Here is a 17175-nt window from a genome sequence, read left to right on the forward strand (position 1 = left end):
TGGGATTGGAGCAGAGGGATTGGAGGGTTGCGCATTGTGAGGGTGAGAGGTTGGAGTGGGGGAGGGGGGACGACAGGTTGAGGCGGTTAATGTCCCGGTGGCAGTTGGAAATGAAGAGGTCGAGGGCAGGTAATAGGCCAGCGCGGGGTGTCCAGGTGGATGCAGTGTGTTGGAGGTGGGCGAAGGGGTCCTCGGAAGGTGGGCGGGAGTCCTGATTGGGAAAGTAAGCTCGGAGGCGGAGGCGACGGAAGAATTGTTCGATGTCACGTCGTGTATTAAATTCATTGATGCGTGGACGGAGGGGGATGAAGGTGAGTCCTTTGCTGAGGACTGATCGTTCGTCCTCAGTGAGTGGGAGGTCTGGAGGGATGGTGAAAACTCGGCAGGGCCGGGAGCTGGGATCTGGTGTGGGTGTGGAGCTGGGAGTGGGGTCGGAGCCAGTACCTGGAGTGGGTGTGATGGTGTGGGGAATAGGGGTGGAGGCAGGAACAGGGGTAATGTTCCCCTCTGGGCTCTGGGGTGTGGGGATAGTGACAGTGGGGTCTATGGGGGGCATGTCAGCAGAATGCAGGTGAGTGGCGCAGGTGGAGGCAGAAGTGGTGGTGATCATGGCAGTAGGGGTGGCGGAAGTCACTGAGCATGTGGCATCAGTGATGATGTGAGGGCCGGAAGTGGCTGTGGGAGTGGCCATGATGTGGGCGGAAGTGACATCATCACTCAGCGTGGGGGTGGTAGCTGCATCAGCTGCATGGCTAATGGTGTTTCCGAGGCCAGGGGAATCTTCTGGAATGTTTGAGGAGCGCTGGTTATGGAGGTGGGTGGATAAAAGTTTGTTGTACTTACAGTTTTTAATGTTTGAGATGGAATTGAAATACTGTTTGTTGAGAGTATGAATTCTCCTGAGGATGTAGTACAGAGTGGGTCCTTTGCAATTCTGAGAGAGTGTGGCCCTCAGCTGACGCAGGGCTGACTGTAGAGAGGTTAGGTGACGGCGCAGTGCTGCAAGCGTGGAGCGGAGGATCTTGAAGGAGAACTGTTGCTGGTGTTTTTGAATCTGTAGTCTGTACTGTTTGTCCTGTTCAGGTCTGAACTCTGCTGGTTTAAAGGTGGTCTGGAGTCCGTGTGGGATGAGTTGGTTACGGAGGCATGCACTGAGGAAGCAAATGTGGCTGTGGTACCGAGTTTGTTTCACAACATGGTTGAAGAGCTTCAGAGCAGAGGAAATGACCTGGGAGTTGCAGTGGGAGAGGGACTCCCTGAGATTCTTGTAGAGAGAGGAGGAAAACTTCTTCAAGGCAGGCATCCTTGCAAGAGGATTCGCAGTAGGGTTAAAATCAACAAGGTAAAAACAATGACTGCAGATGCTGAAAACCAAATACTGGATTAGTGGTGCTGGAAGAGCACAGCAGTTCAGGCAGCATCCAACGAGCAGCGAAATCGACGTTTCGGGCAAAAGCACTTCATCAGGAATAAAGGCAGTGAGCCTGAAGCATGGAGAGATAAGCTAGAGGAGGGTGGGGGTGGGGAGAGAGTAGCATAGAGTACAATGGGTGAGTGGGGGAGGAGATGAAGGTGATAGGTCAAGGAGGAGAGGGTGGAGTGGATAGGTGGAAAAGAAGATAGGCAGGTCGGACAAGTCAAGGAGACAGTTACTGAGCTGGAAGTTTGAAACTAGGATGAGGTGGGGGAAGGGGAAATGAGGAAGCTGTTGAGGTCCACATTGATGCCCTGGGGTTGAAGTGTTCCAACGCGGAAGATGAGGCGTTCTCCACATTGATGCCCTGGGGTGAAGTGTCCAGTCTTTGGCTGATAAGTGGTGGGTAAAATTTGTTCCACACAAATGCTAGGCAATGACCATCTCCATCTTCAATAAGAGAATGGGGTTATAATGAACATCCTGGGGGTTACCACTGAGCAGAAATTCAACTGGACTTACCACATAAGTACAGTGGCTACAAGAGCAGGTCAGAGACCTGGAATACTGCCAGAATTAACTTGCCTCCTGACTCCCAAAGCCTGTCCACTGTCCATAACGCACAAGTTAGGAGTGTGTTGGAATACTCCCCACTAGTCTGGATGTGTGCAGCTCCAACAACACTCTAGAAGCTTGATTCCATCCTTGAAAAAGCAGTCTGCTTGATTGGCAACACATCCACAATCACCCAGACTCTCCACCACTGACAGTCAGTAGCAGTAGTGTGCACAGTCTACCAGATGCACTGCAGAAATTCACCAAAGATCCTCACATAGCACCTTCCAAACACATTGTCAGTTCCATTCCAAAAGATAAGGACAGCAGGTACATTGGAACATTAACACCTGCAAGTTCCTTGCAAGCCACTCACTTGGAAATACATTGCTGTTCCTTCACTGTGGCTGGGACAAAATCCTGAATTCCCTCCCTAAGGGCATTGTGGGCCTATCTACAGCACCTGGATTGCAGTGGTTCCAAAACGCAGCTCACCACCACCTTCTCAAGGCCAAATGGAAAGAGGTAATCAATGCTGGTCAGCCAGCAGCACCCACGTCCCACAGGGGGATTTTTTTTTGTTTAAAAATCGTTAAAATCGATATTAACAAACCTCTTCTTTCTGACTAGCGAGAATTGCCTTGCTATTCACACCATGTTTGGAGAATGGGACTTTAGTTTCTCTCTGCATTGTAAATTTCCTTTTTGCTGACTTTGCCTCATTTTCCCAACAGATTCAGCAATACCAGCATCGCTCACGGGTGTCTCTAGGTGAGAGGTGAGGGGGAATTTTAGTGATTGTTTGCAATTAACAAATTGGATTTTTGTGAGGGACAGAGTTTTCTTTCCTGCCTTCCAATTGGTTTGAAGGTCATTGCCACCCACTGTAGTTCATTACATAACAGGGCTTCGACAAGGGAAAGTTCAGATAATCCGAGAGTTTAAAACCACATCGATCAGTGACAGATTTCCCTTTGGAATCTTTTCAGTGCAGGAGCTGAGCTCGAATATAAACTGCGGCCCCTCCTGTTGCCAGTTTCGATCCCGGGATGTCGATTGTAAGTGTTTTCCCTGTGGATGCCGTCACCCTGGTGTTGCTGGGGGCTCTGACCATTATCCTCCTGCTGTATTTCAACAGCGGCTTGAAAAATCCTGGAGTCATCAACTTCCCCCCGGGACCCCCTTCTCTCCCAGTGATCGGGAACCTGCACATGTTGGATCTGAAGAAGCTGAACAAATCTTTGATGAATGTAAGAGGGAGTTTGACTCGGACAGTGAATCAGAGGCCTGGTTTGCTCTTTCCCATTTGTGTTCAGCGCTTGGGAATGTGAATTTCTACACTGAAGGTGTAATCTCAGTGAGTTATTGTCACCAATGCAAACCAACCAGAATCCAGCTGATATTACCCCGAAATTGACACCAAGTTGGCCAGGTAATGGAATTGAGTGTTTAAAGTTACTCAGGAATGAAAAGGCGAATATATTGCAACAAGAAAAAACAGAAGCGGATGTGAGAAATGGATTTGAAGCTGATGCCTTTGAAAGTTGTCTGAGGGTGAGCTGGAGCTGATGTGAATGTCCAGTGTAGATCCTGAGAGCTGGGGAGTGCTGCTGAGTGAGAGATCGATGTGTGGTTCATGGAACAGTCTGAAAGGTCACTGGTGTAATGAACAACAAATGGACGTGTCATGGAAAAACTTGTAATGATTTGTCATGTAAACCTTTTCTTGAAGCTATCTGAGAAATATGGCGAGGTAATTAGCATCAAGCTGGGACCCACAACTGCAGTGGTGCTGACCGGTTATGAAGCAGTGAAGGATGCTCTCGTCAACAATGCAGATGAATTTGGAGAAAGAGCACACATCCCAATATTTGAAGCGGTTTCAAAAGGACACGGTAATTTGCATCTTCACTGTTGTAAAACCTATCAGTTAAAATCAGACTGTATTCCGTCCCTGTTTGGATAATGAATATCTTTCAGTGTTTGGCAAAGTTTTTTTTAAAGTATTATGTTTTTAAGAACTTAGAAAGATAAAACTTAGAAAGATTGTAACTAATTCTGTGTAATTTCTAAAACGTATTGTTATGCTTAATCACATAATGTCCAATAATTATAACCGTTATATGACAATTGGGGATGTTAGCATGGGGATGTTTAGAAACTGCACTCGGCACCCTATTCTCCTTTATTTTCAAAATGACACTGATAATATTTTCAGCAATACACGAGGGTTATACTGGATGGTTGGGAACATAAATTGTTCAGACACTGTGTGACACTTTAGCTCATCTGTGAAATAGCTCACTTTTCACCTCGAATTTCTGAATATCTTTGGTTAACAGAAGCTGATTGAACACCAATCTCAAATTAATATTTGACCTAGCATCTACTGAGATTGAAGTTTCATGAAGATGGGTAGGAGGAGGCTTGTGTAGAGCACCAATGCTTCTAAAACACTTCTCAAACATGACCACTTCGGCCTGAACTCTCATCTGTTTACATATAAACAAAAGGCCTCTCAAAATCCTTTTCATCTCTGTAACAAACCAGACTGATTGGAGCCCGGCCTGGTTTATTACCCCTCTGAAAAAAATCAAGGACAGAATCTCCTTGAGCCAAGGAACAGCTTTTAGAAAAAAGAGACTAGCTTTGTGACACCTCACCCTCCCCGCTTAAAAAATGAACCATCAACACCAACATTAACACCGTGGGCGGCACGGTGGCACAGTGGTTAGCACTGCTGCCTCACAGCGCCAGAGACCTGGGTTCAATTCCCGCCTCAGGCGACTGACTGTGTGGTGTTTGCACATTCTCCCCGTGTCTGCGTGGGTTTCCTCTGGGTGCTCCGGTTTCCTCCCACAGTCCAAAGATGTGCATGTCAGGTGAATTGGCCAGGCCAAATTGTCTGTAGTGTTAGGTAAGGGGTAGATGTAGGGGTATGGGTGAGTTGCGCTTCGGCGGGGCGGTGTGGACTTGTTGGGCCGAAGGGCCTGTTTCCACACTGTATGTAATCTAATCTAATCTCAAAAGATGGCTCCATTTAAACCCTTCAAAACCCAGTTAGTAGTCTAAACACAGATACACTCTACTAACTAGAAACATGCACAACCCCATGCAAATTCAGGCCGTGGTACACCCAACACCGAACGCCCCCAAATCTCATTTGAGTTTCGATAACGCATCAGCAATCACATTTTCACGACCTACCACGTGCACAATTGTCAAACTGAATGGCTGCAACAACAAGCTCCATTTAAACAGCCTGGCATTTTTGTCCTTAAACTTTTCCAGAAATGTTAATGGATTGTGATCAGTGTGTGCGATTGTCTCAGATGCATTGCTGGTAATATAAACACTGAAATGTTGTAAGGCCAACACCAAGCTTAAAGACTTTCTCCACCGTTGAATATTTCTGTTGATGTACGTTCAAAGTCCTGGAAACATACCCAGTGAGTCTTTCTATCTCTTCATCGTCCGCCTGCAGGAGCATCGCCCCGACACCCACATCACTGGCATTGATAGTCACCATAAGACTTTATGTAATCTGGTGTGGCTAATACTGGGACAGTGGGTAATACAGTTTTTAGGCTGTCAAATGTCTTTTGACAGTCCACTGAACACTGAAACCTCTTGCCCTTTTTGAACAATTCAGTGCGCGGAGCAGCCACAGTGCTAAAGTTTGTTGTAGAGAAAATGTAGAGATTCACCAGGAGAAGTGGAGAGTTCTTCAAGAAGTCGGTCTTTTGTTTGCAAACAGAAAATCACAAATTCTTGATTGCCCACGAACCTAAGGGTCTGTGGCTCTTTATATCCTTTTGTTATCATGTTTTGTTAGCTTATCAGCATGCCTAACTGTGTTAGTCAGAGTTATCTCTCTCCAGATATATCATAAACCAGTGATGTTAGTTCCTGCTATCTCTCTACCTCTGCCACTTTTCCAACATTCTACTTAATATTATGATATTTTATGACCACTTCTGCCACAATGGTCTTCCATCCCAGGCCCTACTTAATATCATTCTAATGTCATGATTAGATATTTTACCACCCACCTACCACAATGGTCTTCTCTCATAGGCTGACCCTGCTAACTACTGATTAGATATTTATCGTCATGTCCTAAATACTTATTGTCCCGACCTGTCACAAACTGCCATGATGGTATTTAGCAGACAAGACTGACTTTACTAATTGTTGTTATCTCAGCCTGCCATAGTGACCTTTCAGCCCCAATCTGACTCTGCTAGCAGCAATCCACTATTCTTATCTCATTCTGTCACAGTGGCCCCATCCTGTCACAGTGACCTTTTGACTAGTGTAATATTCCACAGACTGCTTGTAACAGATCACCAGTGGTCTAATTCTTTAACCCTTCCCATGCTTTTCATGCTCTTTATTTTCCATATTCCCCCTTTGGGACCTACTGGTCTCACCTAGAGAAAGAAGCCAATAAGCTCAGACCCTCTGATGTCCAATACAAACAGTTTATGTCCCAACATGAACTGAATAATTTTTGGAGTCTGAGTCTTAAAGGGTTCTTCCTCCATTCCTGGAGTCCCTTGGGCCAAAACCCTGTCCTCCAATAACTAGAACAGGAAAAAAGACCCAAGACCCCTTACACTCTAGGACCTGTGAGTTCATCAGAAGTAGCATCAGGGTTCTCATGTGGACATGTCCCGTGCACCATGGCAGTTGTCAGGTTGTAATAGTAAAGCGGTGAGACTCCGTCAGAGGAGGATACACTTCCAGGGTTAGCTGAAATGACCACAAGCTGCCGTTAGGTGACGAGAACTAAGAAAGACTTGATAAAAGGTAAGGCACAACAAAAGACGACGGTGACAACAAGTAAAACTGCACCTACAATAAGACCAATCTTGACAAACCATTCTCCCCAAGACCCCAATATATTATTCAGCCAATCAAAAGCCTGATGACCAAACTCCACATTGGCTTTTAGCTCCTGGCTTAGATTCTTTAATTTCTCCATTGCTTTAGTAAAAGATCTCCCAGGGCTAGTGTTGTTAGGTATAAAGGTACAGCAATGTTACCCAAACGTCACACAAACCCTGCCTTTTTCTGCCAGTATCCAGTCTAAGGCCTGTCTGTTTTGCCATGATATTTTGGTGGTAGCGTCCAATTTCTCCCCTAAGGCTACAAGGGCGTTGACAGTATAGTTCTCATTGCGGGCCTTAAACTCATTAGACATACATCTCTGCTGTCCTATGCTATCAGTCCAAACCATTGGATCAGGGAGATACCATCGCTTAGTTCAGTGTAGAGCTGACTGACTAGCATCAAGCTGTACATAAAGCAATATAACAACCTTGTGTAGCAGCATTACATGGGCACAGCTGCCACTCCAGTCAGCAGGCAGCATTGGATGCAACCCTCCTTTCTTACCACATAGCCACGGCACAAACTTTCGGTAAAATCCACTCAACCCCAGGAACCATAGCATCAATTTTTTTGTCGACAGTTGGGAAATTCCCCAATTACTTTTGTTTTTGTGTCTGATGGGGCCATTTGTCCATGTCCAATAACATGGCCCAGGAAGATGACTTGGGCTTTGGCAAATTCACTTTTAGCTAAGTTAATCACCAGTCTGTCTTCTGAAAGTTGATCGAACAAGTCCGATAAATGCTGTAAATGTTCCTTCCATGAGTGACTAGAAATCACCAAATCATTAATATACACCACACTGTTGGGTAATCTGGCAATGACCTTATTGGACAGTCTCTGAAATGTGGCTGGAGCATTTTTCATACCAAATGGCATGACTTTGAATGGATATAAGGTAAAAACAATGACTGCAGATGCTGAAAACCAAATACTGGATTAGTGGTGCTGGAAGAGCACAGCAGTTCAGGCAGCATCCAACGAGCAGCGAAATCGACGTTTCGGGCAAAAGCCCTTCATCAGGAATAAAGGCAGTGAGCCTAAAGCATGGAGAGATAAGCTAGAGGAGGGTTGGGGGGGGGGGGGGGGGGAAGAGAGTAGCATAGAGTACAATGGGTAAGTGGGGGAGGAGATGAAGGCGATAGGTCAAGGAGGAGAGGGTGGAGTGGATAGGTGGAAAAGAAGATAGGCAGGTCGGACAAGTCAAGGAGACAGTAACTGAGCTGGAAGTTTGAAACTAGGATCAGGTGGGGGAAGGGGAAATGAGGAAGCTGTTGAAGTCCACATTGATGCCCTGGGGTTGAAGTGTTCCGAGGCGGAAGATGAGGCGTTCTTCCTCCAGGCGTCTGGTGGTGAGGGAGCGGCGGTGAAGGAGGCCCAGGACCTCCGAACTGGTCCTCACCCTTAACAATTTCTCCTTTGAATCCTCCCACTTCCTCCAGACCAAAGGCGTAGCCATGGGTACACGTATGGGCCCCAGCTATGCCTGTCTCTTTGTTGGCTATGTAGAACAGTTGATCTTCTGTAATTACACCGGCACCACTCCCCACCTCTTCCTCCGCTACATTGATGACTGCATTGGCACCACCTTGTGCTCCCGCGAGGAGGTTGAGCAATTCATCAACTTCACCAACACATTCCACCCTGACCTTAAATTTACCTGGACTATCTCTGACACCTCGCTCCCCTTCCTGGACCTCTGTATCTCCATTAGTGACGACCGACTTGACACTGACATTTTTTACAAACCCACTGACTCCCATAGCTACCTGGATTACACCTCTTCCCACCCTATCTCTTGCAAAAATGCCATCCCGTATTCCCAATTTCTCCGCCTCCGCCGTATCTGCTCCCAGGAGGACCAGTTCCACCATAGGACACACCAGATGGCCTCCTTCTTTAGAGACCGCAATTTCCCTTCCCATGTGGTTAAAGATGCCCTCCAACGCATCTCGTCCACATCCCGCACCTCCGCCCTCAGACCCCACCCCTCCAACCGTAACAAGGACAGAACGCCCCTGGTGCTCACCTTCCACCCTACAAACCTTCGCATCAACCAAATCATCCACCGACATTTCCGCCACCTCCAAAAAGACCCCACCACCAGGGATATATTTCCCTCCCCACCCCTTTCCGCCTTCCGCAAAGACCGTTCCCTCCGCGACTACCTGGTCAGGTCCACACCCCCCTACAACCCACCCTTCCATTCTGGCACTTTCCCCTGCCACCGCAGGAACTGTAAAACCTGTGCCCACACCTCCTCCCTCACCTCTATCCAAGGCCCTAAAGGAACCTTCCACATCCATCAAAGTTTCACCTGCACATCCACCAATATCATTTATTGTATCCGTTGCTCCCGATGTGGTCTCCTCTACATTGGGGAGACTGGGCGCCTCCTAGCAGAGCGCTTTAGGGAACATCTCCGAGACACCCGCACCTATCAACCAAACCGCCCCGTGGCCCAACATTTCAACTCCCCCTCCCACTCTGCCGAGGACATGGAGGTCCTGGGCCTCCTTCACCGCCGCTCCCTCACCACCAGACGCCTGGAGGAAGAACGCCTCATCTTCTGCCTTGGAACACTTCAACCCCAGGGCATCAATGTGGACTTCAACAGCTTCCTCATTTCCCCTTCCCCCACCTCATCCTAGTTTCAAACTTCCAGCTCAGTTACTGACTCCTTGACTTGTCCGACCTGCCTATCCTCTTTTCCACCTATCCACTCCACCCTCTCCTCCTTGACCTATCACCTTCATCTCCTCCCCCACTCACCCATTGTACTGTATGCTACTCTCTCCCCACCCCCACCCTCCTCTAGCTTATCTCTCCATGCTTTAGGCTCACTGCCTTTATTCCTGATGAAGGGCTTTTGCCCGAAACGTCGATTTCGCTGCTCGTTGGATGCTGCCTGAACTGCTGTGCTCTTCCAGCACCACTAATCCAGTATTTGAATGGATATAGTCCATTTCGCATTACGAAAGCCAAAATCGCCTTTGCCCTCTCTGACAGAGGTACTTGCCAGGAGCCTCTCAGCAACTCCAACTTCGAAGTGTAAGTTGCTTGTCCCACTTTTTTGAAATAGCCCCTCCAACTGTGGAATTGGATATGCATCAGTCTTTGTAACGGCGTTGACTTTGCAATAGTCCACACATAAACATTAGGTCCCATCTGGCTTTGGAACCAAGACTATGGGTGAGCTCCAGTCACTGTAACTCACTTTGTTTATGCCATCTTGGAGCATGCACTCCTCCTGGATCTGTGACAGTGTTACAGGGTTACGCCTATAAGGATGTTGCTTAACCGGAACAGCATCTCCTATATCTACATCATGCACAATTAGGTTAGTACTACCCAATTAATTTTTACATAGCTGCCCATGTGATAGTAATAACTCTTTCAGGTCATTTTGATTTTCTAGTGGAAAGTAACTTAATAACTTATCCCGATTTTTGACAACTTCCTCATTGTCTAATTTGATTTGAGGAATGTCCAATTCAGAATCTTCTGAACTTGGTTCTTCCTTCTCTGCTGTAATCATTCACACCTTCTCCTCTTGCTTTCCTTCCCTATCAAAATTCCTTTTTGAGCATATTTACATGACACACTCTGTGAGATTTCTTCCAGTCTGGAGTCCTTATCAAGTAGTTCACCTCACTCAATTTCTTCTCAATTTGATAAGGTCCACTAAACCTTACTTTTATAAGCTGACCTGTTACCTGGAAGTAACACCAATACCTTATCTGCAATTCAACATTGCGAATTTGTGATTTCTTATACACTTCCTGTTTCACTGTATGCTGTGATACTGTTAAAGGCTGTCTAGCCAACTCTCCAACTCTATTTAACCGTTCCCTAAAATTTGACACATGGTCCAAATGGGTAGTCTCTGAATTCTAACTTATTAATTTCTCCTTAATCAATTTCAAATGTCCTCTTACTTCATGCCCAAAAATTAATTCAAATGGACTGAATTTTGTCGATTCATTCGTGCATTTCTGATCACAAAAAGTACAAGTGGAATTCCCTTATCCCAATCACCTGGATAATCCTGATCATAAGCTCCCAACATGGCCTTCAGTGCTCCCTGTGATTCCAGATAGTACGCAGTAGATTTGAATTGTTTTCTTCCCAACTTACCCATAAACTCGAATAGTTTGCATGTCTAGTTTGATCCTTGATCTGACTGGATCTCTACTGGTAGTCTATATCTAGTTTTTTAAAAAATTAAGTAATAATTCTACAATCTGTTTAGCTGTGATGTTGCATAATGGGATTGCCTCTTGAAATCCAGTCGACACATCCATTATTGTTAGTAAACACTTATGCCCCCTTTTAGTTTGAGGTAGGGCACCTACGCAATCAATCAAGACTCTTGTGAAAGGTTCCTTAAACACTGGAATGGGTACTAAAGGTGCAGGTCTTATTACTGTCTGTGGTTTTCCGATTAGCTGACATATATGAAATTTCTGGCAAAATACAACTATATATTTACGTAGTCCATGCCACTAAAATGTCTTTGTATTTTAGCCTGTGTTTTCCGCACTGCTAAAACACCTCCAAGTGGTAGCTCATGCACCACTCGCAGCATCTCCTTTCTACAGCCTACCAGCAAAACAATTTGATGAATCTCTGTCCATTTCTCATCTGCTTGAATGTGTGATGGTCTCTATTTCCTCATTAAGACATCATTTGTTAATTAATAACACACAGGAATGTATTCACTTTCTTTCTCAGTAAATGCCTTTTGCTATAACTGTTTTAACTCCTCATCTTTCTGCTGTAATTCAATCAGCTTAGTAGAGCTACAGATACTGGCATATTTACCTACTTGCTCCTTCCCTGTTCCATTTATCTGATCAAAGAAAGTTTCAGATAACACTATGTCAGCTTTCTTATCGGTGCCTTTTGATCTCTCCTGCTTCAGCTTATGCCTCAGTGATCTTATGATCACACAATCAGGGAAAATTCCTGGATAAACATTCTATATGTCTTCAGTTGCCTGTATCTCCACTGGCTTCTCAACTGGAGTAGGCAGCACGCCTACCGGTGAATCAGCTATATCATTTGCAAGGACAAATTGTATTCCTGGAATTGAGAGCTTGTCCACTACTCCTACCACAAATTCTCCACTCTTCTCTGGACTCTCTAGCCTCACTTTACATAACTGGGCACTTTTTGTCTTACCATGACTTCATGTTACCAGTACCTTTTTTGGCAATAGACCCTCAGGAGTACATATCGCCTCATCCTTCAGCATTACAGACTGAATAATATTGTAACCTCCTTACCTACTACTCCTGGCCTACGTGAATACACTTTACCCTTGCATGCTTATGTTTTAAGCAGATCTGGCATTTACTTCTTAATCAACTTCTGTTCATCTTGTACACTCTGAGGCAGTTGTCTAAGTTGCCTTGTGCTTTTTGTTACTAGCCCAATAAAACCTCCAGGCTTGTCTGGTTTTCCTACATCTGGCTTTCTCCTAGCCCACCAGCACTGATTTTATGTCGGCAAACGTGAGGACTGCAGATGCTGGAAACCAGAGTTTAGATCAGAGTGGTGCTGGAAAAGCACAGCAGGTCAGGCAGCATCCAAGGAGCAGGAAAATCGAAGTTTCTGTCAAAAACCCTTTATCAGGAGTAGAGGCAGGGTGCCTGCAGGGTGGAGCGAGTGAGGAAGAGGAGGATCTAAACACTGATTTCATGTGCCCACTTTACTACAATGAAGACACCAGATCTTTTTAATTTCTTTGTCCCCCTCAAGAGTCTCTTTTTTAACTCTGTGGTACATTATCCTCATGATCTTCACTGAGATCTACCCTTCCCTTTCCACATGAGGATTTCTCTATGCCCCAGTTTCTATCCCTCATGGACTGAAATTGATCCTCGAAGCCAAACCGAGTTTTATGGACCAGCTCATAATCATCAGCCCCTTCAGCTGCGAACCTTGCTGTATTAACTCTCTGCTCTTCCACATGAGTTTGCACTACTTCAGGCAGTGAATTTTTGAATTCCTCCAAAATAATTACCTCTCTAAGGGCATCATAGGTTTGCTTGATTTTTATAGCTCTTATCCATCTATTGAAATGACTGTTTGACCCTTTCAAACTCAATATAGGTTTGACCAGGGTCCCTCCTTAGAGCCCTGAAACGTTGTCTATAGGCTTCTGGTACAAGCTCATGTGCACGTAAAATGGCTTTTTTCACCTTTGCATACTCTCCAGATAACTCCTCTGAGAGGGATGCAAATACCTCACTAGCCCTACCTACAAAACCCACATTGCCATTGGCCACTGCATTTGTTAAGCCACCTTTTCAAATGAGACGAAAAAGGCTTCCGCATCCTTCTCGTCAAATTCAGCCAATGCTTGAACATACTTAAACAAACAGTTTCTCACGAGGCTTCTGATTACCAGGGTCTGGATTAGTGGTGCTGGAAGAGCACAGCAGTTCAGGCAGCATCCAACGAGCAGCGAAATTGACGTTTCAGGCAAGAGCCCTTCATCAGGAAAGCTTTTTATTCCTGATGAAGGGCTCTTGCCCGAAACGTTGATTCCGCTGCTCGTTGGATGCTGCCTGAACTGCTGTGCTCTTCCAGCACCACTACTCCAGAATTTGGTTTCCAGCATCTGCAGTTATTGTTTTTACCTTTCTGATTACCAGGGGCTTGCTCATCCTCACTAAGCCTACCCTCAGCCTTTATCTCCAGCCTTTTAAGCTGACTTTCCTTTTTAAGCGCTAGTCTTTGAAGTTCAAAAGCTCACTCTTTTCTCTATCTCTTCTAGTGCTCTCTCTTTTTCCCTCTTCTGCTTTTAATTGTAAGTCAAACTGTTTCATTTCTGCTGCCCTTTCCTTATCTCTTGCCTCTAACTCTAGCTGCTTCATTTGCAATTGAATTCTTGCCATCTCTACAGATTCTGATGGTTTCTCCAGCGGGTTTAAATGCTGAGCTGCTGCTGTAATTATCTCTCTTCTCCTCACACAAGCAGGCAGTTCCAATTCCAGTTTATCTGCTAATTCTTGCAACTTGGTCTTATTCATTTTTTGCAAAACTTCCAAAGTCAGCGCATCCACATCCAGAAAGCTTTTGGCATCTGAAAGAGCCATTACTAACCCAAGTTTTGTCTACCCAACAAAACCAACACTCGAAATAAAGACACTAGCACCGAACACTCGCTGTTTTAAATCCCGCAAAGAGCCCCCAAACTGTTATGGAAAAGGCCAGATGACTCAAAATATTCTTAAACAGGCAGCCCCAGACCATAACTTTGCAGTTTGTTTTGGAAGTGTACAGTGAAAATTACCCAGCGTAAGATAGCTCGATAGCTACTAGATTTTAAAACAGACAAAATTTTACTCACACAATTAAAATGAAACACAAAGAACAGAATAAAAAATGCCTACAGAATGCAATCTATCCAAACTAGATTTAAATATACTATTCCAAATATACACAACAGTCCCAATAAGCAAACTCCCTTTATAACCCAGTATAAATGGAACACATGCTTACAGGTTGAAGTTGAAGGGCAGAAAGAGAGAGAGAGTTCCTACACAGCTCCCTGTTGAACTTCTCACCAGGTCAGACTGAACTAAACTGCTCAGCTCAGAAAGCTGACCACTCCTCTTTCTTTATACAGGTCACTTCTAAAGCCTGACCACTTTGGCCTGAAGTCTCATCTGTTTACAAATAAACAAAAGGCCTCTCAAAATCCTTTTCATCTCTATGAAACCAGACTGATTGGAGCCTGGCCTGCTTTATTGCACCTCTGAAAAAAATCAAGGACAGAGTCTCCTTGAGCCACTGAACAGCTATAGAAAAAAGAGACTAACTTTGTGACAGTTTTTTGACTGTTTAAATAAAAAAGCTTTTAAAGGTGTATGAGCATATGATGGTGCTGTGGAATGAAACATTCCCATGTTCGACCATCAATTCATCAATCCTGTGTTGAGTGTAACACAGCTTTTGAAGTTGTGGAGGGAGCCCATTGCATTGCCATACAATCTACACTCAGTGATGTCATAATCAGTTGCATTTTTGTCTCTGAGTCAGATAGTGTGGGCTAAAGTTTCATTCCAGACTTGAACGTATAATCCAGGTTAATACTCCCAGGTAGTGTAGGAATGCTATATTGTCAGAGGTACGCTTCTTGGAATTCTTCCCATCTTCTCTCTCCAGTGGGAGTAAAATGTCTCATGGTATTACTTAAAGTACAGTAGAATACTTTTTTTCCTGATGTCCTAGCTATTATTATGGTAAGTTATGAGGAAAGCTTATACAAATTATGCCTGTTTACTCTTAAAGGATGATCTGATCGAAGTCTTTGTGATATTAACAGGAAAATTATAAACAAGAAAAGAAACTGGAAAAGAAATGGGGTATAAACAGGAAAAACAGTAGGTACAGATAAACTGTTTCCATTGGTTGGGGATTCTAGAACAAGGGGCAGCAGAGTCTGAGAAGCAGGGCCAGACCAAGCAGGCAAAATGGTAGGAAGCACTTGTACACCAAGAGGATTGCAGTTGTTTGGGACTCTCTTCCACAAACGACAGTGGATGCTGGATCAGTTGCTAATTTTAAATCTGAGGTCGGTGATTTTTGTTAAGCAATGGAGTTTGGTCACAGGTCACCCAGGATCTCATTGAATCGTGAGATAGTCTTGAGGGGTCTCCTCTTCCTATGTTCCTATTCGTCCCTTCATCAATATCCTCTAAAATAAATAGTTAGTGGAAGCTCATTGTGTGTAACTTGGTTAGCGCATTTACTATATTCTAACAGTGAGTACACCTGAAAAGTAACTCAGTGACTGAAACATTTGGGATGCCTGGATGTTATCTCTAGAAGAGTTCTGTATAGAAATATTTACGACAAAAATGCAAACCTTTCTCACTTCATTGTGTCCTATTTCTTTCATTAGTCAGGCCCTTGATTCTATGAGGAAAATTGTCAGTTTAAGTGAGGATCACAAGAGTCACAGTGTTTGCTTCTTTCTGATGGATTTAATTTCAGGTATTACTTTTGGTCACGGGGAGTCATGGAAGCAAATGCGAAGATTTGCCCTCACCACATTACGAGATTTTGGAATGGGAAAGAAAACCATTGAAGACAAAATAATTGAGGAGTTAGATTTTCTGGTAAAAATCATTGAGGCTTATAAAGGTGAGTTTGTGTAAGGTTACCAAACAGAATTACCATTGTTTTTTTTCTCTGTATGCATTATTTATGAATGCCAATGTACATTAAAGAATCACAGAAATCTATATCACAGAAAGGGACCATTCAGGCCACTGTTTCTGCTAGCTCTATGCAAGAGCAATCCAAAACTAATTGCAATTCTTGTGGTATGCTCCCTCTACTCCAAATGTATGCATATAAATCACATCTGATGGAATAGAACAGCTAGTTCATAAATTTCAAGTTCATCCATCTCTCAATTTGTGAACTGTTCTGCAATTCTCTAGCTCAATTTGGATGTTGAAGGTTTCTTAAAATTCTGGTGAGTGTCAGCTATCTCCTATCTATCTTCATTCTATAGCCAAGGGAATAAGCTTCAGGGTCTTACCTGCAATTGTGGTTTCTTGTAAAGTGAAATACGACCATAGAAATCGGTATCCCATCACCAATTCACCTTTTATTTAATGTTGTGGTTCTGTTCGCCGAGCTGGGAATTTGTGTTGCAGACTTTGTCCCCTGTCTAGGTGACATCCTCAGTGCTTGGGAGCCTCCTGTGAAGAGCTTCTGTGATCTTTCCTCCGGCATTTGTAGTGGTTTGTCTCTGCCGCTTCCGGTTGTCAGTTCCAGCTGTCTGCTGCAGTGGCCGGTATATTGGGTCCAGGTCAATGTGCTTAATGATTGTATCTGTGGATGATTGCCATGCCTCTAGGAATTCCCTGGCTGTTCTCTGTTTGGCTTGTCCTATAATAGTAGTGTTGTCCCAGTCGAACTCATGTTGCTTGTCACCTGAGTGTGTGGCTACTAAGGATAGCTGGTTGTGTCGTTTCGTGGCTAGTTGGTGTTCATGGATGCGGACCGTTAGCTGTCTTCCTGTTTGTCCTATGTAGTGTTTTGTGCAGTCCTTGCATGGGATTTTGTACACTACATTGGTTTTGCTCATGCTGGGTGTCGGGTCCTTCATCCTGGTGAGTTGTTGCCTGAGCGTGGCTGTTGGTTTGTCTGCTGTTAGACAGGGGACGAAACGTCTGCAACACAAATTCCCAGCTTGGCGAACAGAACCACAATAACAAGCACCCGAACTACAAATCTTCTCCCAAACTTTGAACCTTTTATTTAAACTTGCATAGTACTTGACT

At 44.6% G+C, this 17175-nt stretch overlaps 1 protein-coding gene across 1 annotated transcript in view; it reads left to right on the plus strand.

The window, feature by feature from the left end:
* The first annotated feature begins 2858 nt into the window (after positions 1–2858).
* LOC140464741 (uncharacterized) overlaps positions 2859–17175 on the plus strand; it is a 48611-nt gene continuing 34294 nt past the window's right edge. The window contains exons 1-3 of the mRNA XM_072560237.1: positions 2859–3219; positions 3702–3864; positions 15875–16024. Of these exons, the coding sequence (XP_072416338.1) occupies positions 3019–3219; positions 3702–3864; positions 15875–16024 (514 nt within the window). The 5' untranslated portion in view covers positions 2859–3018. The remainder of the gene's footprint in view (positions 3220–3701; positions 3865–15874; positions 16025–17175) is intronic.

The sequence above is a fragment of the Chiloscyllium punctatum genome, chromosome 40 (genome assembly GCF_047496795.1).
Source record: "Chiloscyllium punctatum isolate Juve2018m chromosome 40, sChiPun1.3, whole genome shotgun sequence".
Classification (NCBI taxonomy): domain Eukaryota; kingdom Metazoa; phylum Chordata; class Chondrichthyes; order Orectolobiformes; family Hemiscylliidae; genus Chiloscyllium; species Chiloscyllium punctatum.